The 26,016-nt window shown below is 35.7% G+C and overlaps 4 protein-coding genes across 7 annotated transcripts; all 4 read left to right on the top strand.

The window, feature by feature from the left end:
• The first annotated feature begins 2,417 nt into the window (after nucleotides 1–2,417).
• LOC130994846 (beta-fructofuranosidase, insoluble isoenzyme CWINV1-like) lies at nucleotides 2,418–5,496 on the top strand. 2 transcript variants are annotated; one of them, XM_057919949.1, is made up of 6 exons: nucleotides 2,418–2,645; nucleotides 2,805–2,813; nucleotides 3,265–4,286; nucleotides 4,413–4,651; nucleotides 4,740–4,827; nucleotides 4,950–5,496. In XM_057919949.1, the coding sequence occupies exons 1-6, from the start codon at nucleotides 2,471–2,473 to the stop codon at nucleotides 5,157–5,159; spliced, it is 1,743 nt and encodes a 580-aa protein (XP_057775932.1). In that variant the 5' UTR covers nucleotides 2,418–2,470; the 3' UTR covers nucleotides 5,160–5,496. The 2 variants fall into 2 exon arrangements, with proteins under 2 accessions (XP_057775932.1, XP_057775933.1); XM_057919950.1 differs by lacking the exon at nucleotides 2,805–2,813.
• Nucleotides 5,497–6,173: 677 nt separating this feature from the next.
• Nucleotides 6,174–9,047, top strand: LOC130994886 (uncharacterized). The gene is made up of 7 exons (XM_057920007.1): nucleotides 6,174–6,461; nucleotides 6,541–6,627; nucleotides 6,697–6,948; nucleotides 7,017–7,178; nucleotides 7,284–7,337; nucleotides 7,648–7,794; nucleotides 8,635–9,047. Exons 1-7 carry the CDS (start codon nucleotides 6,357–6,359, stop codon nucleotides 9,010–9,012), a joined length of 1,185 nt encoding a protein of 394 aa, XP_057775990.1. The 5' UTR covers nucleotides 6,174–6,356; the 3' UTR covers nucleotides 9,013–9,047.
• Nucleotides 9,048–17,379: 8,332 nt separating this feature from the next.
• LOC130994827 (protein EARLY FLOWERING 3-like) lies at nucleotides 17,380–21,892 on the top strand. 3 transcript variants are annotated; one of them, XM_057919903.1, is made up of 5 exons: nucleotides 17,380–17,831; nucleotides 18,038–18,380; nucleotides 19,250–20,010; nucleotides 20,566–20,617; nucleotides 20,714–21,892. In XM_057919903.1, the coding sequence occupies exons 2-5, from the start codon at nucleotides 18,183–18,185 to the stop codon at nucleotides 21,770–21,772; spliced, it is 2,070 nt and encodes a 689-aa protein (XP_057775886.1). In that variant the 5' UTR covers nucleotides 17,380–17,831; nucleotides 18,038–18,182; the 3' UTR covers nucleotides 21,773–21,892. The 3 variants fall into 3 exon arrangements, with proteins under 3 accessions (XP_057775886.1, XP_057775887.1, XP_057775888.1); XM_057919905.1 differs by having other exon boundaries at nucleotides 17,512–17,831; nucleotides 19,259–20,010; XM_057919904.1 differs by having other exon boundaries at nucleotides 17,407–18,380.
• Nucleotides 21,893–22,862: 970 nt separating this feature from the next.
• On the top strand, nucleotides 22,863–24,576 carry LOC130994876 (uncharacterized). The gene is made up of 2 exons (XM_057919993.1): nucleotides 22,863–23,088; nucleotides 23,358–24,576. The coding sequence occupies exons 1-2, from the start codon at nucleotides 22,984–22,986 to the stop codon at nucleotides 24,492–24,494; spliced, it is 1,242 nt and encodes a 413-aa protein (XP_057775976.1). The 5' UTR covers nucleotides 22,863–22,983; the 3' UTR covers nucleotides 24,495–24,576.
• Nucleotides 24,577–26,016: the final 1,440 nt, after the last annotated feature.

The raw sequence follows: 26,016 nt of genomic DNA, 5'->3' as shown, positions 1-26,016 counted from the left end.
ACTGATTCATGAATATTGTCTACGTGGATTTAGCGGACTGTAACTAAAGTCAACTATCAGTTGACATTATTCCTCGGACTGATTTTCTAGAAATTCAAAGGAAGCCACGCACTCCAAGTACATCCGCATTAAATGCATATATACAGAGGATCGTTCTTCTCTGCAGAACATTCCTTTTTGGTGATTACCTTTTCAGAGACGCCTTACCTCTTGTACCCAAGACGCCGTTTCTCACCAAACAAGGAACCTCAAAGATTGAAGCCTCAGGCCAAATTCAAATTACTCTCTCAACGGATGAATTCTTGAAGACCATCTCCGCCAATGGATCTATTCAAGACCTCTCCTATAAATAGAGCTCGAGGATCACTTCAATCTTCACCGATTCAAAAGCACAAGCTGAAGCGCTGCCGAAATTGCCACTCAGCTATTCAAAGCCATCAAACTTTGAATCGAAGAAGAGAATACACAAAGCCAAAATCAGACTACTGATTACCTACATTATCTTAGATCCTTAGGCAAATACACTGTATATCCAAAGCCTAAGTTCCGATTACAGATAGCCTGTTCTCTGTGATCTAGTTGGTATTTCGAACCTCATTTCAACTGAGCGAAAAGAGTGTTTGAGTAGCGCGGAGTTCAAACCAGTGTTCTGACTCCAAGAGATCTTAGCCAGTGCTAGCAAAGGCATTGTGGTGTCTTAGCGTGCTAAGAGTGAGCGAGAAATCCAACCAGTGTGTTGGTACTGAAAATTAAATTTTCAGTTGTAAGGTTTGTTGTGCACCCGTAAGCACAAGCCCAAAGTGTTTGTTAGTGTGATCAACTGACCGTGGACGTAGAAACTTGTTCTGAACCATGTAAAAATCATTTGTCTTTTATCGCTTTTAGTTTTACTTTCTTATCTGTGCACAAACGTCTCTTTAACTGAAACTGATTAATCGCAAAGTGAAACCTTAACCTGACAACATGTTAATCACAAAGGCTATTTCAAAAGAAAAGTTTTCCGTTGCCAGTGTTATTAGTCTAACTGATAAATTTTCGGATAGTCAGTAAGATTCATAACATTCCTCTGTTTTACAACAAGACTGAAGCCTCACATATATCAGTTAAAGTCTTGCGCCTAACTGATATCTCTTTACTAAAGAGAGATTCAGTATCACTCTTCAACCTTTGTAACTAAAGTTTTCTTTAACTCTTTCAACAGTCTAAAGATTGTTCTGTGTTGTGTTTTGAAAAATAGCCTATAGGTGTATTCCCTCCCCCCATACACCTATCCTGACCTTCCGAGACCTAACAGAGCTCTAAGTGTTGCTGCTACTTAGTCACGAATTCGAGGCTTTGTGACATCACATTAACACTTGTTATTGTATATTTTTTAAAAATTAAATAATTAATAAATGAACACCAAAAATTAAATCATGGTGTTAGGCCACTTTTAGGTGGCAAATTGACCAGGCTGGGCTAGGCTGGAACTCATCAGCCGGGTAAGGTTGGCCAGAAAATTGATCGGATTGCAATTTATCAAGCCTAACTCAGTTTCTCTCGGACTATAAGATGGTCGGGCCAACCTAGTCACATATTTTCTTAAATTCTATTTTATTGTTATAAAATGATGAGAAATGAATTAAATTCATTTGGCTAGCATCAATCCACAACGACAATTACATATATATAATATTAAAATCATATTATTAATGAATAATTAACTAAAAATTTGATAATAATTATTTATTAAATAACACTTCAAAACATTTAAACAAATTGAAAGTCTTAATAATAAGTAAATGAACATTTTGGAAAAAAAAAATCTAAGTTTGGGGTTGTCGTCTGGACGGTGAGCTATATATATATATATATATATATATATGAGGAATGTTATGCTATATACCTTATGTGAGCACCACTCACGTTTAGCCATCGTTAGCATTATCTTTTTTGTTTTAGACATTTATTTTATTCTAATACCTCATAAATCGTTATTAGGATCATTAATTTTATAAATAATATATAAATGTGTCAAGATTCGTGGGACGGCCCAAAAAGAAAAACGTGTCAAGATTCGTGGGACAGATGAAATATAACAATAGTGAATTATCGAGAAAGTTGTTACAGAGATCCAAAATAACATAAAATAAGACTCGGGAAAGCGAGCAGGTTATAAAGCCAATTTTCTTAGTCTTTTTAAAGTCATGAGACAAGAAACAGTGCAATTTTATAAAATACTATACTCCCTACACTCTGAAATTTGTGGATATGTGTTGCTTAAACAAATGTATTTCCTGTTTCAAGATTCAACTTTGAAAAAGCCTAACTAAATAATGATTATGTATACATCAAACTATGTATATTAGTGCAAGTTGCAATTAAAAAAAAATCTAATTAATACATGTACAGAAAAAAAATTATATAAGTGAGCACATATATATCAGTGTAATCTGCGTGCAATATTTGAGCTCTATTTGTGGGTTTAAAAATGGAGAAATATGTGATATGGGTAGTGTTATTGCAAGCTATTTTGATAGGTTATGCCATTAAAACTGGATATTTCGAAGAAAATAGAAATATTATTGAAGAATTTGATGAGGCGAAAGAGAAGCAGCCATACAGAACTGGATTCCATTTTCAACCTCCCAAAAACTGGATGAATGGTATATTTATCTCTTTTTTGTTCTATCACAGATTGTGTTATAATTTCATTATTCACTCTATTTTATTTGCTAAAATTTTCTGACAATTTTCTGTATTTTCCTTTTTCATTGGGCATATTTGTTGGTGCAAATGATGATTCTTTGCCTATGAGCTTAAAGATCCAAATGGTAAACTCTCTCTCTCTCTCTCTCTCTAGACAGTGGCTTATAGAACTTTGAGTTTTCGTCATTTTAGGGTTGAAGATGAGATTCTCTTTGTTAGTCTGTTTCAAGTGAATTGAATTCAGTTCAGTAAAATCAACTCATTACGAGTAACAAATTAAGAAAATATTATTGCCCAAATTATATTTCTCTGCAATTGTTAGTTGTATTTATTTTATCCCATAGTTTATTCGTAAAGAAAATATCCAGGAATAGAGCCAGGCTACGAGCACGATCATACGATCATTCGAGTAATTTATTATTATTATTATTATTATTATTATTATTATTATTATTATTATTATTATTATTATTATTATTATTATTATTATTATTATTATTATTATTATTATTTTATAGTTTTGCTAATCTTTTATATATAAAAATATAATGTTAATGGTGATGAACAATGTGACAGGACCAATGTACTATAATGGAGTGTACCATTTCTTCTATCAGTATAACCCATATGGTGCAACATGGGGTAATGGTAACCTTTCATGGGCGCATTCAGTTTCGTACAACCTCGTCGATTGGACCCACATCGAGCACGCACTCTCTCCGTCGGAACCGTACGACCTACGAGGTTGCTGGTCCGGCTCCGTCACAATTCTCCCCGACAATAACATGCCCGTCATTTTCTATACGAGTATCAGTGTTGAGGGCGAGGAGGTGCAAAATCTTGCTATGCCGAGAGACACCTCTGATCCCTTTTTGAGGGAGTGGGTGAAATCTCGGCATAATCCGTTGATAAGGCCACCCTCGGACATTGATCCAAGATCCTTTAGGGACCCCACGACCGCTTGGCAGAAGATGGACAAGACGTGGTGTGTCCTGATTGGGAGCCAACTTGGCAGTGACAGAGCTGGGATTTTGTACACGAGTCGCGACTTTATTAGCTGGAGCAGGGGCGATAACCCCCTACACATGTCGAATAGGACAGGAATGTGGGAGTGTCCTGATTTTTACCCTGTTAGTGCTAGTGGTGGTGATGGACTCGACACGTCCGCCAATGGGGAAGATGTGTTGCACGTCCTCAAGGCGAGCTTCAGTGGTCGCGACGATTACGTCATAGGAACTTATGATCCCATGACGGATGAATTCAATGTCGTCGGGGTTGATTTCATGGATGATCGTGTCCAATTAAGGTATGACTATGGCAATTTCTACGCGTCCAAATCATTCTACGATGCGGCCAAGAAACGAAGGGTGTTGTGGTCGTGGGTGCTCGAGGGCGATAGCGAAGCCAATAGCATCGCAAGGGGGTGGTACGGCTTACAAGCATTGCCAAGAACTATTTTGCTTCATGAAGATCATACACAATTGATACAATGGCCTATTGAAGAGGTTGAAGGACTTCGTGATGGAAAAGTTACATTAGATATTAAAGAGATTGAGAGTGGGACAATGTTAGAAATTGCGGGAATCACGGCTTCACAGGTATAACTACTTTTCAATTATTCCTTTTTTCATAATATTTTTTATTTTATTCTCGTATTTTATATCATTATGTACATGATGGAATCCGTGATTGTTTCCTAATTTTGCTTCATCTCTTCCTTATAGGCTGATGTTGAAGTCTCATTTCACGTTTCAAATCTAGACGGAGTCGAGCTAATCGATGAAGGATTGCTCGACCCCCAACTCATTTGCACCCAAAACAATGCATCCGTGAACGGGGTCTTAGGACCGTTCGGTCTCTTAGTCTTGGCTTCAGAGGATTTGACGGAACAAACTGCTATCTTCTTTCGGATTTTCAAGGGTCGTGGCAAGCACGTTGTGCTCATGTGCAGCGATCAAAGCAGGTAGGTACAACATATTTTTCGATTCGATTCTCAATCAAAATCCTAAAGTTTATAAATACGTAACAAGTTTGGCGTACACATTGATCAGATCTTCACTAAAAACGCCAGTCAAAGACGCGATTTATGGTTCATTCCTCGATATTGATCCTAATAAGGAAATCTCCTTGAGAACATTGGTACGTAAAGATCTCCAAATTTCTATATTTCAATCTCGTATTTTATTTCCATCTTCACCACACGAATAATAATGTGCTCTCACCTAAGGAAATGAATTTAACCATGATTTATGCTCGTGCAGATCGATCACTCGATAATCGAGAGTTTTGGCGGGAAGGGGAAGGCCTGCATCACTGCAAGAGCATATCCAACGTTGGCCGTCTTCGAAAACTCCCACATTTATGTGTTCAACAACGGCGCCAAGAGCATTGGTGTCTCGAGCCTTAGCGCTTGGAGCATGAAGAATGCTCAATTCTCACAAGAAGGGAGCTCGTGGTTGGGCTTTGAATAACTCGATTCAAAAAAAGTGTTTGTAGGATTCAAACTTGTTTTTTTTTTTTTTTTTGACTTGTGGGAGTTGGGGAGGGGGAGCAGTGGGATTTGAACCCGAGACCTCACTGTTCATATACAGAAGGTCGCACCGCTTGATGTCCCCTTAGAAACGGTAGGATTCAAACTTAACATCATTTGATTCACGATCGATGTCGTTCATCTACCAATTAGTGACCTAGCTTCTATTGCACCTTTTTTTTGGGTATACAAACTAAATTAATGGCATCCAATAACATGTACTAGTATAATTTTTGTTACATCTTATTGCTTATGGTTTTACTCTGTTGTATGGTGTCAATAATGATAAGCAGTTGTGGAGACATGTGAGGGTTAGGCTGTTAGCCCACCCCCATTTTTATTTTATAATTTATATTTCTTCCGTTTTTTTTACTTGTAATTGTATTAAATCTGATAAATTTTCTGTATTTTAATAATGAAGACATAAAAATTCCTTATTTCTTACTTATTGTATGATTAATATGTATTTTATAAAATTTATAGCAACTAGTTTGAATTACTATATTTTTATATATTTATTAGTAGTACAGAGAGCATGAGATGAATACTACTAATTGGAAATGACAAAAGTTATGAGTTTGCAATTTATTTATGTATATATTTTTTAATTCTCGATTTTAATTATCTTTTTAATATTTGTCCTAGAGAAAGAAAAATGATTCCATAGCACAAAAATGCGACCTAGTTTTTGCTAATAAATTAGAATTTATGGTTCATGGTTAGCTGTTTAAGTTTAATTTTGGGATTTTAGATTTTCACCATCAAGGTTTATGATATTAATACATAAGAAGTGGATTAAGAATTTTGTGTAGAAGACAAGGAAACACAATTTCTATGAGAGTAAAAACAAAGCTCAGAAAAGATCTCTGCCTAAAAATTCAAACCCCAAATGACATATAAATGATTTGGAAAGTAAGTCATACAAAATGTGACATTTTTTCCACAAACACCTAACTTAAAAGTGCAAAAACTGCAGTATTCAAGCACAATTCTATGGAAATATTTGTCTCCAAACCAAAAAAGAAAATTTACTTAGTTTCTACACATTACTTGAACAGAAACAAGATTTAATTTAAGAATCTTTGAAGCCACCTTGTTTTTTTGGCAAGAGGAGAAAAAACACTAATTCACTTAGAAAATGGGATTCAAATATCTGGTGATTTTAGTGTCATTACAAACTGTTTTATGCAGCAGAATGGTGGAAACTACCCTTCCCAAAAACCATGCAGTTTTGAGCATTCAGGTAGGCCTAATTAATCCCTTCATTTCATGTTTTTTTCTTCTTAAAAAATTTATTATTTCATTTCTATGATATGCTAAAGAGTGAAGATGGAGATATCATTGATTGCATAGATATCTACAAGCAGCCAGCTTTTGATCATCCAGCATTAAGGGATCACAAAATCCAGGTGAAAAAAGGACTAATGTTTGCACAAAAAGGTATTTTTAGTTACTAATACTATGTGAGTTTCACACAGATGAGCCCGAGCCAGAGCCAGAGCCCGAGCCACCACGTAGAGATGCAGCCGGACGCGAGCAGAGGCTCTCCTAAAACTGTGACAACACAAATATGGCATAAAAACGGGAGCTGCCCGAAGGGGACAATCCCCGTTAGAAGAGCAGAGGGGAAGCATCTTCCCAACTACGGGAGGAAAAGGGCCGTGTTTTCTCACCACAGCTCGCAGGCTAATGACAGCAACGGGCAGCATTGGCTGCGCCATAACTACTCAGTAAGTGTGCAAACACATCAGTCCTTTTATGTTTTGAGGCATATTTGGTCTAATGTTTATAGCTGCAGTTGGCAATACTGCATACAGAAGGGTATGCCTACATAGGAGGTAAGGCAGATATAAAGGTTTTCACCCCATATGTGGAGCTGGATGATGAGTATTCGACATCAAGGGTGGCGCTCAAGACCGGCCCTTACTACGACTTTGAGGCCATGGAGTCGGGATGGCAAGTAAGTAGCTAGAGAGACGCGTGCAAACACACACACACACTGAGAAATCAAGACAAGAAAAACAGAATCATACTACTTTTTTTTATGTTAAAATTGTGTATTTAGGTGAATCCAACTGTGTATGGAGACAGGCAGACGCGGCTGTTCGTTTATTGGACAGTAAGTATCTCAACTCAAACATAAACTGCAAGAAAAATTTGACAAGAAACATAATGATTTTCTTATACTAAAATCAAGAATCTTGAAATCAGACAACTTTACTACATTGTGTAGTTAAGTATCAAATGCACTGTTTTGTTTGATTATTAGACACTAACTATCTCAAGAAATAGATGCAGAAACTGCAAGAAAAACGACGAGAAGCAGAAGAAACTTGTGATACTAAATCAAGAATCTTGAAATCTGACAAAAGTACTAACTACATTGTAATAAGTTTTCATTTAAACTAATTTCTTGTGTGTTTTTTCAGACTGATGCAGCCAAGGAAACAGGCTGCTTCGACCTGACCTGCCCCGGATTCGTCCAAACGAGCAACGAGATAGCCCTTGGTGCAGCAATATATCCCATTTCAGATCCCAATGGACTCCCATATCAAATAGTCATCTTCATTTACAAAGTCAGCAATGCTCATATTTTGCCTCATACCTTATATTCTATTGCAACCTCAAATATAAATTTTCCGTTCTTTTTAGGATTCATTATCTTGATTTTACAATGTCACCAATATTCCATCACTGGCCATTTTGCTCAGCTCTCATATTTTGTAACATCCTCAAATTTTTTGCTTTCTTAATAGGATCAGTCATCTTCATTTATAGTGTTAGCAATATTCCATCACCTATCATTCTGCCTCAGCTCTCATATTATGTTTACAACCTCAAATATTCTGTCATGTTCATTTACAATGTCAAAAATATTCATATTCATCACTTATCATTTTGCCGTAGACCTCATATTCTGTTACAATCTCAAAAAAACAAAAACTTCATTTACAATGTAAGCAATATTTCATCTCTTATCATTGTTGGCTCAGCTCTCATATTATGTTTACAACCTAAAATATTTCTTGCACTTACTTTAGGATCTTTCATGTTCATTTACAATGTCAAAAATATTCATCACTTTATCATTTTGCCTTAAACCTCATATTCTGTTACAATCTCAAAAAAAAAAAAAAAAAAAAAAAAAATACTTCATCTCTTATCATTTTGGCTCAGGTCTCATATTATGTTTACAACCTAAAATATTTTTTGCATTTACTTTAGGATCTGTCATGTCCATTTACAATGTCAAAAATATTCATCACTTATCATTTTGCCTTAGACCTCATATTCTGTTACAATCTCAAAAAAAAAAAAAGTTTATTACAATGTCAGCAATACTTCATCTCTTATCATTTTGGCTCATGTCTCATATTATGTTGCAACCTCAAATATTTTGTTGGTTTCGTGTTTAGGATCCGTACACGGGCAACTGGTGGGTGGAGTACGGGGAGCAGATCAACATCGGTTACTGGCCGCCTGAAGTGTTTGCAAGGCTGAGAGTTCATGCTGAGACTGTCCAATGGGGTGGTGAGGTGCACAGCTCGAGAGTCGGGGTGAGCCCACACACGGCGACTGCCATGGGCAGCGGGCAGTATCCCGTCTTCATGGCTCATAACTGTGGGGAAGTGAATAGGATGAGAGTGCTGATAGGCAATGTTTTGAAGTTTCCAGATTGGGCATTTGAGTATGCTGATGAGTATAGATGCTATGATGTTTATTACATCCATGATTATGTTTTTGATCCTGAGTTTTACTATGGAGGGCCAGGTAAATCTTATGGCTGCCCTTGAATATATATATATAATCTCAAAAATTTGACAGATTTTGTATGATTAGAGATTAATAAAACTACATACTCTGCTCCAAAAACTAGTTTGTGTTTTTTGTTGATTTTGCTGGGATTTGGGTGAGGTTGAAAATCAAGAAAAATGGGATGATGAGTGGCAATCAAGAATCTGATTACTTTTTTCATATTGTTTTCACTTGAAATTTGTATGATTAGAAATGAATAAACTTTGCTTTATGACTATATATTACTAAGCTCAAGTTTGGTTTGTTTATTTTAGGAGCTTCTCTAAACGAACTTGAACGAGCTTTTTTCAAGCCGAGCTCCGAATAGTTCGAGAGCGACTTGGTTTGTTTACAGCCCTAGCCGCATTCAAACTTCTCGAGAAGCTATCCACCGTAGGTGATAGACTAGATTCAGATGAATTAGCTCAATTTATTATTAAATTTCTGGAGGATCGATTGAGAATGAATGAGCCTAATTTTGATTTTGAAGCCATTGTTGAAAATTATTCTAAAAGAGTTCAAGACCTGTTTGATATAATTGGTAAACGTAGACAAGGTGGAAAGTTGGAATAAGTGGTTGAAGATAATAACATCTATTTCAGAGGCAGAAAGACAGGGCATGCAACACTAGCATCTTAAGGTAATTATGATGCTCGCTATGCAGAAATTTGCATGGAACTTTTGTGATTGAGTAACAAATATTTTACCATGGTTGAGTTTGTCAGTTTTGTGCCATTTTCTCATGTTATTGCTCGAGCTTTATTAAGTGAAATTGATCAAATACTTTGCTTTAGTATAATCATAAATGAGTAAACTTCACCAAAAACTAGGTTTGTTGTGATTCGTAATCACTAACAATAGTAGCCGAGCTAGAAATTTCATTAGTGAATGCTGAATTTGTACGAGGGTTTGGGGACTATCTCCAAGCCAAATTCTATTATAATTTATATTTTTAATAATATTATATTTAGAAAATAAAAGTTAAAATTCGATAAGTTTCTTATATTATATAAAATAGCTCTAACAAAAATTGTAACATTAAAATGAAGATGAAATTATTTTATAGTTGGATGCATATCAAAATGAATAATCAAGATTTTGACAAAGCTTTTTTTTTTTTATCTAATGAACACTATTATCTATTTAAAATATTCACCAAATTACCTAGATATTTTTTCTTTCAAATTTTCTGTTAGTGTAGAAAGAGTTTTTGGAACTTATTAATTACTCCCTCTGTCCAAGGAAAATAGTCTTGTTTTTTTTTTTTTGGTACGGAGATTAAGAAATTTACTTTTTGAGTGCAAAAGTATGTAAATGTGTATGAGGCCACATTGTTTGTAGTGTAAAATCATTACCAAAAATAGAAAATGATTATTCTAGTGGGACGTCCCAAAAAGGAAAACATGTTTATTAGAGTGGGACGGAGGGAGTACTTTTTATACATCAGTATTTCACAACATATTTTTAGAGACGCTAATTGGTTGTAAATCCACAAATTATTAGTGAATTTTGGTATTTTTTTTAACTCTATAAAGTGATAATGATTTTTTTTAGGGTCTATAAAGTGATAATGTTAATACATAAACTTTAGTTATTCCGAAATTTGTCCTGAATTTTAATTTCACCCAAATCAAAAATAACATGACAAAATTAAAGCTGATATAATAAACAAACATAACATTAATGAATGGACAAATAAATTTGATCAAATTCAGCCAACAAACAATTAAAATTTCAAACCGAAATAATAAGTGATGTCACCGGAAAAAAAAAATTTCAAAAAAGTTTGGGGGTGGGCTTCAACCCACTCTAGCCTCCATGTGGATCCGCCACTCCTAACAATCAAGAATATGCTTCATAATAGCCTATTTTTGCATAGAAAACTTTGTTGTTTTCCGTAGGAAATTTTGTTGTGGACTCGTGTGATAGTTGAATCAAATCTTCAATATTGGAAATTACATTTAGCTAATATGTACAAATTATATATGATAGATTAAATACATAACATGATTTAAGAAATGTAGCATTATGATACCTTCATCGATTTTCTTGTTGCAGTCACCAAGATTGTATACGCCTATGTCCAAATTAATAAAAATAAATAGAAATATCATATTTAAATATGAGACACAATGTGATACCTAATATACAGCATGCAATCATGCATGGATGCATGTTGTGAGCCATACTTCAATTAGTGTTGCCAAATTAGAGCAATTTTTGTATTTACAGCTAAGCTTATAGGCAGTATATTTTTTTTCTTCATTTGGAGCTCAAAAATAAAATAAAAAACCATGGCCACAATTGAGTTTAGTAACGAAAATGATCCATTGAAATATCTTAGAACAACTCTATGTATAGTTTTGCACTCACCAGTTGCCCGTGGATGGATACTAATAATTCACGTTATCTATATATTAAAGCAAAATAAATCCTATCCTACGTGGCATGGTATAATCACTTCATTCTATTTTTTCTCAATTCTCATTCATTCTTATTGTTTTTCTAAATTTTAATCAATTTCTATATCTAAAAACCATTAAAAATCTAAAAGTCATGATATATTTAAAAACTAAATATCTAAAAAATCATTATATAAATATTTCAACAAAATAAATTATATCCTACGTGGCGTCGTATAATCACTCCATTCTAATTTTCCTCAATTCTCATTCATTCTTATTTTTAAAATTTTTAATCAATTTTCATATCCAAAAACTATTTAATATCTAAAAATCATTATATATCTTAAAACTATTGAATATCTAAAAAATATTATACTTTCCACAGATCAATAAAATTTTATTTATATCCTTACACGAAAAATAGAAAATACATAAGTATTTGTAATTTTGAGTTTGTAATTATTATTGTAATATTATACTTTATGATATCCAACTTTGTAATTTCAATTTAAAACGTACATGATTTACTTTAATATATATGACATTGATGTTATTAATTCTATCTATATATATTCCCTAAAAAATTATCTTCGACCTCATGGGCAGACCAATTCAGGTTTCAACGTATATAATATATATATATATATATATATAATAACTATTAAATTCAATTGTTAACATTTTTTCCTTCAAATATAAATAAATTGATTCCATTGTTCAAAAGAGCACTGGTGAACTTATATGGTTGAATGAATTTAGTCATTTCTATCTTTCGATGCACTATCTGCTAATATTCATTTATGAAGATGACGGATTATAAATTCTCATTCATTCCAATTACTTCATTCTAATTTTCCTCAATTCTAATTCATTCTTTTTTTTCTAAATTTTTATCAATTTTCATATCTAAAAATAATTAAATATCTAAAAATTATGATATATTAAAAATTACTAAAAATCATTATATTAATATTTCAACAAAATAAATTCTATCCTATGTGACGTCGTATAATCACTCCATTCTAATTTCCCTCAACACTCATTCATTCTTTTTCTTTTTCTAAATTTTAATCAGTTTTCAAATACAAAAACCATTAAATATCTAAAAATCATTATATTAATATTCCACAAATCAAGAAAAAATTATTAATTTTTATGAATTACAGATCCCTTAAAAATCACAACAAAGTTGGATCGAAACAACACTAAGTTCATTTTTTTCCGAAGGGGTTGGGTGGTGGGAACGATGATTTCGAAGGGGTTGGGTGGTGAGGAAGATCCTTTCGAACAGGGTAGGGGTGGTGCGGAAGATGCATTCGAAGGGGGTGGGCATGGGCTACCAAACACCCCCTAATACTTTAAACCTTAATAATTATCTGAGATTAAAATTATTTAAGTCCACTATCTTCGGGCAATTTGTAAAAATAGATCAAAATTTATCGGACTTTCAAAAATAGGCCAATTATTTTAATTTTTGGTGTTGTTGGGTTACATTTGGGCCAATTCATCATATATAGGCCACATTTTTGGGTCAAAATGTGGCCCAAAATAACCTGATTGGGTTTAAATGTGGCTCACTAATGCTGAAATTTTAAATAAATGACCTATTTTTGCAAGCCCGATGAATATTAGCCTATTTTTGTAAACCGCCCTAAGATAATGACCTTGAATAATTTTAAACTCTAATTATCTTATTTTATTTATCTTATCATATCTCAATCCACCTACCAAACACACCCTACGTAAAACGAAAATACTAAGCGAAAATAATCACCATTATATTCGCCTTCGTACATCAACTTTATCTATTTCTTTTCAATCAAGAAACCAGGTAACAACACTGAGTCCATTTTTTTTCCGATCTCAATTCCAATTCTCTTTTACATATAATTACCAAAAAGTTTGATTTAGAACACATAATTTGTTTGTCCCTCTCAATTCTAATTCATTTGTAAAAATGATCCGTCGGGAGCTTTCGTTACCACGTGTTCCCGGTTACGAATTGCAATTCAAATGAGAGATGAAAATATTTGGAAATGATGTGTTCGAGGAAGCCGAGTTTGATGAAAGACTGACTTATCACATGAACAATTCTTTTTCTTAAAGTTGGAAGTGCGAATCAAGTGACACAATAACACCATGAACGCGGATGTAGCCACCGTGGAAGTGATGACGATGATTTCGAAGAGGGTGGGGGTGAGGGTGGTGGGGACGATGATTTTGAAGGGGTTGGGTGGTGAGGAAGATCCTTTCGAAGGGGTAGGGGTGGTGGGAAGATGCATTCGAAAGGGGTGGGCATGGGCTACCAAACACCCTCTAATACTTTAAACCTTAATAATTATCTGAGTTTAAAATTATTTAAGTCCACTATCATCGGGCAATTTGTAAAAATAGATCAATATTTATCGGACTTTCAAAAATAGGCCAATTATTTTAATTTTTGGTGCTGTTGGGTTACATTTGGGCCAATTCGTCATATATAGGCCACATTTTTAGGTCAAAATGTGGCCCAAAATAACTTGATTGGGTTTAAATGTGGCTCACTAATGCTGAAATTTTAAATAATTGGCATATTTTTGCAAGTCCGATGAATATTAGCCTATTTTTGTAAACCGCCCTAAGATAATGACCTTGAATAATTTTAAACTCTAATTATCTTATTTTATTTATCTTATCATATCTCAATCCACCTACCAAACACACCCTACGTAAAACGAAAATACTAAGCGAAAATAATCACCATTATATTCGCCTTGTTCATCAACTTTATCTATTTCTTTTCAATCAAGAAACCAGGTAACAACACTGAGTCCATTTTTTTCGGATCTCAATTCCAATCTCTTTTACAGATAACTACCAAAAAGTTTGATTTAGAACACATAATTTGTTTGTCCCTCTCAATTCTAATTCATTTGTAAAAATGATCCGTCGGGAGCTTTCGTTACCACGTGTTCCCGGTTACGAATTGCAATTCAAATGAGAGATGAAAATATTTGGAAATGATGTGTTCGAGGAAGCCAAGTTTGATGAAAGACTGACTTATCACGGGAACAATTTTTTTTCTTAAAGTTGGAAGTGCGAATCAAGTGGCACAGTAACACCATGAACGCGGATGTAGCCGCCGTGGAAGTGATGACGATGATTTCGAAGGGGGTGGGGACGATGATTTCGAAGGGGTTGGGGACGATGATTTCGAAGGGGGTAGGGGTGGTGCGGAAGATGCATTCGAAGGGGGTGGGCATGGGCTACCAAACACCCCTAATACTTTAAACCTTAATAATTATCTGAGTTTAAAATTATTTAAGTCCACTATTTTCGGGCAATTTGTAAAAATAGATCAATATTTATTGGACTTTAAAAAATAGGCCAATTATTTTAATTTTTGGTGTTGTTGGGTTACATTTGGGCCAATTCGTCATATATAGGCCACATTTTTTGGTCAAAATGTGGTCCAAAATAACCTGATTGGGTTTAAATGTGGCTCACTAATGCTGAAATTTTAAATAATTGGCCTATTTTTGCAAGTACGATGAATATTAGCCTATTTTTGTAAACCGCCCTAAGATAATGACCTTGAATAATTTTAAACTCTAATTATCTTATTTTATTTATCTTATCATATCTCAATCCACCTACCAAACACACCCTACGTAAAACGAAAATACTAAGCGAAAATAATCACCATTATATTCGCCTTCGTACATCAACTTTATCTAGTTATTTTCAATCAAGAAACCAGGTAACAACACTGAGTCCATTTTTTTCCGATCTCAATTCCAATTCAAAAGAGAAACCAGGTATCCTTTTGAAAGAGAAGAAGAAGATCCTTTCCAAGGGAGTGGGGGCGATAGGTAAGATCCTTTCGAAAGAGGTCAAGGGGCAAAGTTGATCCGAGAGATTGTTAAGTAACATTTTTGCTATGAGTCGATATTGGATGTCGCATTCAAACTTCTTGATAAGCTATCCACCGTAGGAACCAGGGGCTTAGCTCACCTGGCCACCGGGTCCTCACTTAAGTGATGAGACCCGGGTTCGATCCCCTTTGGGAGCGAATTTGGTGATTAGAGTGATAAGGTGGGCTTGGTGAATTCTTGGAGTGTTTGGGGAACTAATTATTAACATCTAACATAACTTTATCCGATAAAAAAAAAGCTATCCACCGTAGGTAATAGACTGGATTCAGATGAATTAGCTCAATTTATTATTAAATCTCTTGTGGATCGTCGATAAAAAAAAAAAAAAAAGCTATCGGTAATAGACTGGATTCAGATGAATTAGCTCAATTTATTATTAAATCTCTTGTGGATCGATTGGAATGAACGAGCCTAATTTTTAATTCTGAATTCCCTGTTGAAAATACGCCTATGTCCAAATTAATAAAAATAAATAGAAATATCAGATTGAAATATGGGCCACAATGTGATACCTGAAATGGAGATTTAAAGAAACATTTTTTTGGGAAACTTATTGATATTTATTATTTACATACATATATGGTCAGATAAATAGTATACTCATATAGATTAATATCACTTTCTAAATTTAAATCTGACTATTTTTATAAGTAGTCTACACTTTGGATATTTACAAAAATAGTACTTTAAAAATAAAATTGTCTTCAAATCTAATAAATTTATATACTCCCTCCGTCCCGGCTAAGATGATAAATTTCTTTTTGGCACGAGATTTAAGGAGTTGTAGATTAGTGTTTTAGGCCATCCACTATGGGATGTTCCTTAATCTACGTGGCATCGAAGGGACCCGCTCCTACCATAGTGGACATCAAACTTGAGGTACCAATGAAGGAAATGGGTACCAGCAGAGGATCCCGGTGCTTGTGTATGCGGTGGGGCCCCAATCAATTTCCTCTCTCCTTCTTTTTTCCTTTTTGTCCTTTTTTTCATTTTTCTATATGTATTTATATATATATATATATATATAATTGTGTATTATGGTAAAAGTAATAATAATAGTGGGTCCATAAATAGTAAAAGTGAGGTAGTGGCATAGTGGAGAAAATATTGAATACTTGAAAAATGAGATAGTTGATGATGTGGCACCACGATGGAGTAGCACTACATTGGATGCCCTTAAGTGTGTAGTATAAAAGTGATAAAGTTGGAGGGAGAATGTAATAAAGTGGTAAAGTAGAAGATAGAAGCTAATAAGGGGGTGATTAATTAGTTGTAATTTTGCAATTAAAATCCCTTATTTATTTTTTCATATTTAGAAATGTAGCATCTTCGTTGGGACGAAGAGAGTATTTATATTTCACCAATAACGAGTGTTATACCCGTGCGATGCACGGAAATAATCTTATGTTTTTTAGTAAAAATATTTTATAATAGTAAATGGTATATTTTAATATTTATCAAATATTAATATTATACATATATTGCTATTTTTATGTACCACAAATTATGAAAATTGAAAAGTGATGTAATATATTATATCATTATTTTATGTATAAATATCAGTGATTTATTTAGAATTTTAGTAAATTTGCAATTTATTAATTATATGATATTTATGAGTTTTTATTTTCATTATTATATTAATAAATATAAAATATCAAATAAAATTAATCGAAACCAAGAACATAAAACAAAAAACTTAAAAATTTGTCTTCAAAAATAACTACAACAATGCAATCAAGGCAAAATAATTTTGCCCTCTAACTAAAATCCATCAACCTTAATGAAGAGCCAAGCAAGAACCTTTTTCACCAATCCACAAAAATAATTTTTGTTTCTTTTTTAATTAAAGCAAAGATCTTCATTCGACAACCATTCAATTCAACTCCTAGTCTTTGCAAATAAAAGCAACCAAACAAATCAAGTTCTGCCAAAAAACTATTACAACATGAATAAATCAATCATTAAAAATAACAAATCGGTCCCTTTCACTTTAACTCTCTCCATCACCATTAAAGAAATGGCGATACACGGTGTTTATTAGCTTTGCTTTGCCCCATTTGTAGGAAGGGGAAATAAATAAACAGATTATCATTGGCTGCTGCAAAATAAATATTGCTTACGTGCCAAGGAATATCTCTGCTAAAATCGACTTTATTACAAGGAAAGATGCATAACAAAAAGAAATCAACATAGTAAAGTGTCCTAAAAAAATCCATTTATAAAAAACGTATTTTTATTTGATAGCCATCACTTTAGGAGGTTCTAGGTTCTGTTCTATCCAAACATTGGGTCCACAGAGTTTGCGCTTTTGCTCTGCCCTTTTTCAAACGCATATTTCTCCAAATCTGCGAATCCAATTTGATTTGACTGCTGTTTTTTCTCCTTCTTCTTCTTCTCCTTCTTGAATTTATTGCTGTTTTCTGATCATTTCAATTTGATCAGAAAAAAAGTGGCTTAGGTTTCCCCAATTTTCTGGAGAAGATCTTTTTCTCTGAGGTGAGTGTTTTTGTTTTTGCCCTTTTTTGGGTAAGGGGGGGGGGGGGGGGGGGGGAGGAGGAAAGAATCATTTTTGGTGGAGAATTTTACTTTTTTGAGAAGTGGGTTTTATTTTGTTTGTAGGATATTTGTGGTTAATTTAGGGAGTGTGGCTAGGTTTTGAGGTAGATATTTATCGAGCTTATATTGATTCCTTTTAACTGCAGTTTCTTGAAAATTGGCTCATTTTATTGAAGAAAAAGATTTGATCTTGGCATCTGGGAGATGGGATTTGAGGTGATTTGTGCTGGATTTCTTGTTGTGTGTTCAGAATCTAGTGGGAGAAAGGGTATATAGAGAGATAGAGAAAGGATGAAGAGAGGGAAAGATGAAGCGAAGATCACAGGGCCTATGTTTCCAAGGCTCCATGTGAATGATACTGAGAAAGGAGGGCCAAGAGCTCCTCCTAGAAATAAGATGGCTCTTTATGAGCAGCTCAGCATTCCTTCTCAGAGATTCAGCCATTCTGTTCCACCCCAAAATTCGAATTCGGAGCACGAGTTGGAGCAGGTGAGTTTTGGGGATATTTTAGCTTTTGACATGGTTTATTTATGCTTCTTGAACTTTCTTGGGATTCAATTGAGTGTGCTTGTTATGCCTGTGTTCAGTCTTTTGGTGCTCGATTAGTTAACTGAGATCGGTATTATTTTTGATGTGCTAGTTATGATTGCTGTTGAAAGAATGTGTGTTGCTGGTTGCAGTTATGTGATCAGATCGATTGGGTTGGTTGTATATGTGATTTTATATCAATTCTAGGGAGATGAGGAAACACGTAAAATATTTCGATTATGTGTTAGGACGGTTGCAGTTTGTGTGATCAGATTGATTGGTTGGTTTTACATGTGATTTATTTCAATTCTAGGGAGATGGGAGGATCTTGGAATCGAGACTTGTATGAGGAAACACGTAAAATGTTTCAATTATGTGTTGGGACAGTAGCAGTTATGTGATCAGATTGATTGGTTGGTTCAGTTTGTGTATGTGGTATGTTTCAATTCTAGGGAGATGAGAGGATCTTGGAATCGAGACTTGTAAGAGAAAACACGTAAAATACTTAGATTATGTGTTAGGAGGGTTGCAGTTATGTAATCAGATTGATTGGTTGGTTGTGTATGTGATTTATTTCAATTCTAGGGAGATGAGAGGATCTTGAAATCGAGACTTGTATGAGAAAATACGGAAAATATTAGCCCATTTTCTTAGTAAATTGTTTGTTGAGGCGGGAGCTCGTAGGTAGAGGCCTATAGCTATGTACCATGTGGTTGATTGAAGTGTGTCTTCGAGATACATTGGCTTGTGTGGAAGTTTTTTCTGTCGGAGGGGCTTTGCTTTGCTTTGTTAATTCAGTATTTGTTTTCTTATTTTCTTGTATAATTTAGGATTCGCAGGGGGTTGCAAATGAAAGGAGTACATTTTTCTCATATCAGCTGCCTACCAGACATCCATCGGAGAAGCTATACAGCCAGTTCTCTGATTTTGTTACTCCATTGACGCAAGAGGGTCAGAAAAAGAAATCAGATGAAGAAGACTTCAGGGTTCCCATTTTCAACCACTCTGTCCAAAGTCGAGAATGTGGTAAGAATGGTAACGACGTGGAGCAGGAGAAGGTCCCTCTTTCCAACCCTTCTGATGCGGAGTGCCCATCGAAATTCCATAAATACAGAAAGCAAGTAGGTAAAAGCCAAACGGAAGAGAATTCGAAAGAGACTGCTACTGACCGAGTATCAAATTCATCTAGCATAGCAAGGGCCGAAGGTCTGAAGAAGAAAACCGATACGTCTGTGAGCCGTGAACCAAGAGATACTCCTGCTAATACTAGCGTTGAGCCAGATGTCCATGCTGATTCGGAGCATGCTCGAAACCGGCGTGCCACCTCTGCATTGGCGGAGAGTTCTGCAGCATTAGATGAAACAATTTCCCATCCTTCAAGGGATCAGAGAAATTCTCGTGATATGGAAAATGAGGCAAGACCTCTAGAAAGATCGTTTAGATCAGTGCCGATGAGGAACTTGGAGAGGGCTGACAGTGTGTCCGAGATTTCTGTCATGGATTCCATCGCCACAGTGGATATGACACCCGATGATGTGGTAGGAGTGATAGGTCAGAAACATTTCTGGAAAGCCCGAAAAGCCATTCTTAAGTAAGTCGTCGTGCTCAATGTGTTATATCGTACATGTTCTGTGTATAATCATGTTCTTTCGAATTTATCCGTCTATAGAGTAGAGTTTGATTCGGAGTGTTGCATATTATTAAACAAAACGTATGTGAAGTTGGATTTTGTTGAATAAGTTGAGCAAGTCGTTTCTTTTGCTTCTCCAACATAAAGTTAGGCATGTTTTAGTTGTAATCATTGTATAAGATCGATCATCTAGAACAAAATGATAGTTACTCTTTGAAGTTTTCTTTCTCGTTTAATATTCACTCCGACTTATGTGATAAGAAGATGTTTTTATTTTTGACTTTATGATATGATTTAGATAGTTATATAACGTGCAAACAAGTTACATTTCCCTTCTGAGTTGTGTTGGTCGTCTGAGCTTCTGCCATGGCAGAATGTTCGAGTTTCTCTCTGCGTATACTACTGGATGATTGTTGTTCATTACTCTGAACTTTTAATATTGATTGTAGATGTGTTCAACCGTGCTTCGTGACTTCGATCTGTATTACCCTTTGACCCTATTGTGTTTCTTTGCAGCCAGCAAAGAGTTTTTTCTGTTCAGGTTTTTGAGTTGCATCGACTAGTAAAGGTATGTGTGGTCTCGTGTTTATGGTTATACGTCGTATTTGTTTCATTTCTGGCATTCTCTTTTCAAGCATCTGAGCATATATAATCTCCTTATCAGGTTCAGAAATCCATCGCTGAATCGCCACAGCTTTTGCTCGATCACTCGGATTTCATCGAAAAACCTACGATGAAGGTCTTCACGGGGGCGAAAATTGCGTTGCCTGGTCCTGTGAAAGCAATTCCCAACGTTTCGAAGCAGATAAGTGAACCCCCCGAGAAGCCGTGTCTGAACAAGGAAACCTCTGCGGAGAACACGACTGGGAGAGCCTCGTTTTCTTCCATTCAGAACGATGTGCCCCCGCCGAGCTGCCGACCGGCAACGGGAAACTCTCCGGCCCCGTCTCTAAACAGCAATCCAAATGCGGTGCCGTGGTGCTTCAACCAACCTCCAGGGCACCAGTGGCTGATCCCTGTGATGACTCCTTCGGAGGGATTAGTATACAAGCCGTATCCCGGGCCGTATCCTGGGCCGGGATTCGTCGGCCCGACTTGCGGCGGTGGCGGGCCGCCGGGACCGAACCCGGCGATGGGCAGCTTCATGACTCCACCATATGGGATGGCAGCTCCGCATCCACATCCTCACTATCAGCCGCCGCCGTTCCCTCCGTCTGGGCCGTCCGGCTACTTCCCGACGTACGGCATGCTGCCCATCATGAACGCGGCCGCGATGTCGAATTCATCCGTCGAGCAAATGAACCCCCGACCCATCCCGAGCCAAGCTTCAGCCGGCGAAGCCAGCGTTGGAGTCCAGCATCAGAACGTGTCTTCGACGCCTCCACGCCACAAGAAACGGGCTTTTACGGACGGGACGACAAGCAGCTTGCACGTGTCTAGGGATGCTGAACCCGTACGGGCTTTTACAGACGGGACGAGCAGCCCCGTCGAGAGATTGCAGGATAGCAGAGGGAGCAACGACGCGGAACGAGCAAACGAGCTGCCACTTTTCCCCACGGCTCCATCTTCCGGCACCCGTCGGTGCAGCCCGGCCCGGCCCGAGCCTGACCGCCCGACGCAGGTGATCAAGGTTGTGCCTCATAATGCAAGATCAGCAACTGAATCTGCTGCTAGAATTTTTCAATCGATACAAGAAGAAAGAAAACAGTATGATTTTGTGTAAGCCTTTTTGTTTTTGATTCCAAAGCCCTTAAAGAAAATAATTGCTCAATTCACATTGTTCTGTTTTGCAACTTTTTGTAGATATCAGTTATTCAGTGATGTATTTTCAGCAATTACTACAGATATTGTTGGATACTTTTTTTTTTGTTTCTTTCTGTTTGGGGGGTTTTGGTTGTTTTGACATTTTTTGCTATTCATTTTTTGCTAAAAAGCCTTTTTTGTTTTTGATATTGTTGGTTGTTTTGACTTGTATTTTTTAAATTATTTAATGAGATACTGTTATTGGAATTTGGAAAAACAAGTGAGATTAAGCAATGATTTTTTGGTTTGTGATAAAAATTGGGGGCTTTTTAGTTTGTGATAAAAAGTAGTAAGTTTTTAAGTCGAGTTCATTACATTAAGTTTTCTTGGTACATGTTTATCTTCATAATACGATTTGAATAAATTTTAGCTTCGACTAAAGGTTATCTAAACTCGATTTGCTTGTTTATACGATATTGGAGACATTATATGAAGGCCCAATCTTTTGTGTCTTTTTAAATACCAAAGCATAAAAAAGACTAATTATATAGCCTCTTTTACCAAATGATGTATTTGAGTCTTTCCACGTTTTTTTTACCAAAGAAGAAGTTATAGTTTGAGTATCTTAGGCATATGATTTATAAAAAGCTCCCCAAGGAAGGTTCAAGCCCTCCACCGCCAAGTGTTCTCTGGCTTGATGTAGCTATGAAACTGAGATGTTAATTGCGAATTCTAGACGATGCTATTATTGTTGCCCAATATGGAATGTATCAAATTTCGTTCTATTTGCTACTACGGTTATTCGAAAAATGAAAATTTTAGAGCTGTGTTTGGATTTTAATTCATATTGTTAATTTCAAACAAAATTTCAGAGTTAATTTATTTAAATTTTAGAATTAATTGATCAAAGTTAGCACTAATTTGACCACCAAAAAATTTGTGTTAAAATTATCCTGATAAATAAGTTAATGTATTTTTTTTGACACTTTTAAAATTCGTATTAAAAATTAAAATTCCTCCAAAGTTTATATAGTATTTATCCGCCAATTAAAAAAAAAAAGTTCGCTTAGTATTTATTTGGATTTGGGCGGAAACCTGCTGCATTTATTTGGACCCACCGATCCACCGCTTGTAATTCATTTACTCCGCCGCCGCGTTCTACACAATTCACCGGAAAATCGAAAAGTTGAAATGCTTCGTCCGAAACTAACCCCCAGCAAGCCGCCACCTCCACGGCATTGCTGCACCGACGGCAGCGTTTCGGATCCCCATTGGGACATTCTTAGTAGAGAATCGGTAAGCACTCTCCCTTATATTTCAAAATTAGGTTACACCTCAAATTCCTTAATTATGCGTATACATTTCATAAGAAAAGGTTTTTTTATTTGAAATTTAGGTTAGAGATTAGTATAAAAAGACATTGATATGCATATGGCTGTCTTATTCTCTGCGCTTAAGTTTTGGACAGATAAAACACATTTATACAAATTAGTGAATTGGTTAGTCGATTGATTAGTAGATGTAGATGAGACATTTTTATGGCAATATCTGTATTCAATAAGCAGATGAAAATTAGAAGTCGGGCTTATTATTCCCGGAGGTGTAAAAAGGGGATGCCAACAAATATAGAGTCCCTCCCCACAGACCTATTGTTCGAAATCCTCCTCCGATTGCCGGCCGATCATCTCTACGAGAGAGCGAGGCTCGTGTGCTGGCGGTGGTACCACATTATCCATTCTCATGCCTTCATCAACGCGCAGATGCACGGTGCTACCTATGGACTCCTCCTAGCACCCCTAGATGATAATACTCTGCCACTTTATGTAACAGCCGATGCAGACGGTGAAATCCACACATCTGAGCTAAATGGCATCTCCGAGGATGTTCTTGCTACCTGCAACGGTCTGGAGTTGGAAGGTAGCTTCCCTCGTCTTGTGATTGTGAATCCTGCAACGAAGCAGTCATTCCACCTCCCACCATTCCCTACAGGCGTAACCTATGCCCTGCTCAAGTATGGTTTTGCATACTCTGCAGCTTCCTTGGCGTATAAAGTGATTCGACAAGTCTCTGGTCGCCACTATGAACCACACGCACAAGAGGACTACGGTCTCGACGTGCTCACTGTTGGAGTCGATGAATCCTGGAGGCAAGTCGAGGTTCACCACCTCCCCAACCATGTCAGGCGACGTCTCCTTGCCAAGACTCCTTTGACTAGTGAAGGTTTCTTGCACTGGGGATGGGGGAAGTGCTGCGCGACGATGAATGTGGAGACGGAGATCATTACACTGAGTGAAGCCCCTTATCAGTACAAAGAACGCGACTATTATTATCTGTCGACTGGGAGGTGTGTGTCGCTCCTGGTAGCGTGTGGGGATCTGTCGTGGGAGGTTTGGGAGATGAAGGCAGGGACGGGCGAGTGGAGGAAGGCGCTGTCCAACGTCGATTTGAGAGCTGAGAAATGCAGGATTCAACAGTTAGCTCCTGAAGATGATGCAGTTCTTGAGCCACTTGGTTGGGTTAAATATCCACATGTTTTGGCCTTCTATTTTGACGAATATCATTATTCGAGCCAATGGGAGCATTGCATTTTCTACAATCTTGATACGCATCAACTCCACTCCATAGAGCTACCACGATCATATGCTATAGCTAGTTGTTTTAAGGCTTTTTCGCATAAGAATACTCTGATATGGCTCAGTTAAAAGAGTATTATTGTTAGTATTATTGTTTATATTTGGTTTAAGTTAAAAGAATTTATATATCATGCAGAAACATTATCATTTACTCTCTCTGTCCACGAAAGAACTTAGGAGAAAGTGACACAAAATTTTAAGAAAAAAATTGTTCAGTGTGAGAAAAGGTTGTTGAGTGTATTGAAAGTGATGAAAAGATGTTGTAATTAATATTGGGAGCTTTATCCTTTTCTTTTCTTTTTTCTTTTTTAGTTAATTTTTAATGTTGAATTTGAGTCAATTCAAAAATTGAAAGTAAAATTATTAATTATTAACAATGAAAATTAATTTATTCTTTTAGAAGATGAAACATTTTTTTCTTAAAAAAAATGCATAAAAGTATGATGGATCTAACTATCACTAGAGGTATCATAATTCTCAATAACTCAATAGAACAGTTGCGAATAGTGTAGGAAATCTGGATGCTGCCAAAGCTTGTTTATCGCCAAAGCTTGTAGCTATATTCTTGCACCGGGGCTAGAGCAGTGGCGGATCCAGGATTTTTAAATTGAGGGTGCAAAAAATAATTTTATAAATACTGGTGGAATTGGGATTTTTTTGAGGGAGCTGAACTTTTACGGGGGTTCGGGGGCTCCCGAGAATTTTTTTTAGGCCTTCAATATATTTTAGACATTTTTCTAAAATACAAATATAATAGTAATAACTCTGCATTCCAAATGCAAAATGTGTACTTGCAACTTTTTTATTTAATTAAGAATTGAGGTAATTGATTGATTAAATGATGGACTTGATCAAAAGAATGAAAAAAAAAAAGATGATGAGCTATCTTTTTAGTTGGACCAATGGAATTTAGGATTTTAAAAACTGAATTTCTCTTTTATTTTGGATTAAAACTTTTAATTGAGGGTGCAAAAACTAAATCTAAAATAATTTATATATATTAATACTACTATTTTTTTTGGGGGGGATGCAGTTGCACCCCCATGTTCCTAGCTGCATCCGCCACCAGGGTAGAGTCTCTTTCTACACAGGGTTAATTACTTAATATATTAAATATTTTATAAGTTCTCAATAAAAACTCACTCTGATACCATTTTTGACGAGGGCGTGGGTTTTAAAATTATTATAAATATAAAAAAAATATGTTCACCAAGATAATTGATTAAAATTTTACACGCAAATTCAAAAGTATACCTTTTAATTTGTACACATAAATTTGAAAGTGTGTTTTTGTGCAATTTAGTTTGAAAGAGGAGATAGTTTCTAGAATTTAACAAAGTTAATTTGAATAAGAACTAAAATTCGTTTATTTTATTGAATTTTTCTAAATTTGTGTTACCACAATCCTGTACTAGTGCTATGCTATGTTAATGTGGATCCATCTGTTGTGCTTAAATGCGTGGTGAGATCAGAACAATCACATACATGATTTTGGAGAAAAAGTGTGGACAATAGTGCAACTGTGGAAGGAAACCTAGATAAGTTCATGCTATATTTATAAGTTTTGTAAATTTTGGTTAAAAAGTAACAA

This window comes from Salvia miltiorrhiza, chromosome 7, assembly GCF_028751815.1.
Source record: "Salvia miltiorrhiza cultivar Shanhuang (shh) chromosome 7, IMPLAD_Smil_shh, whole genome shotgun sequence".
In the NCBI taxonomy this organism is placed as follows: domain Eukaryota; kingdom Viridiplantae; phylum Streptophyta; class Magnoliopsida; order Lamiales; family Lamiaceae; genus Salvia; species Salvia miltiorrhiza.
The sequence above is the reverse complement of the archived record's forward strand: the minus strand, read 5'-3'. Positions and strand labels throughout refer to the sequence as shown.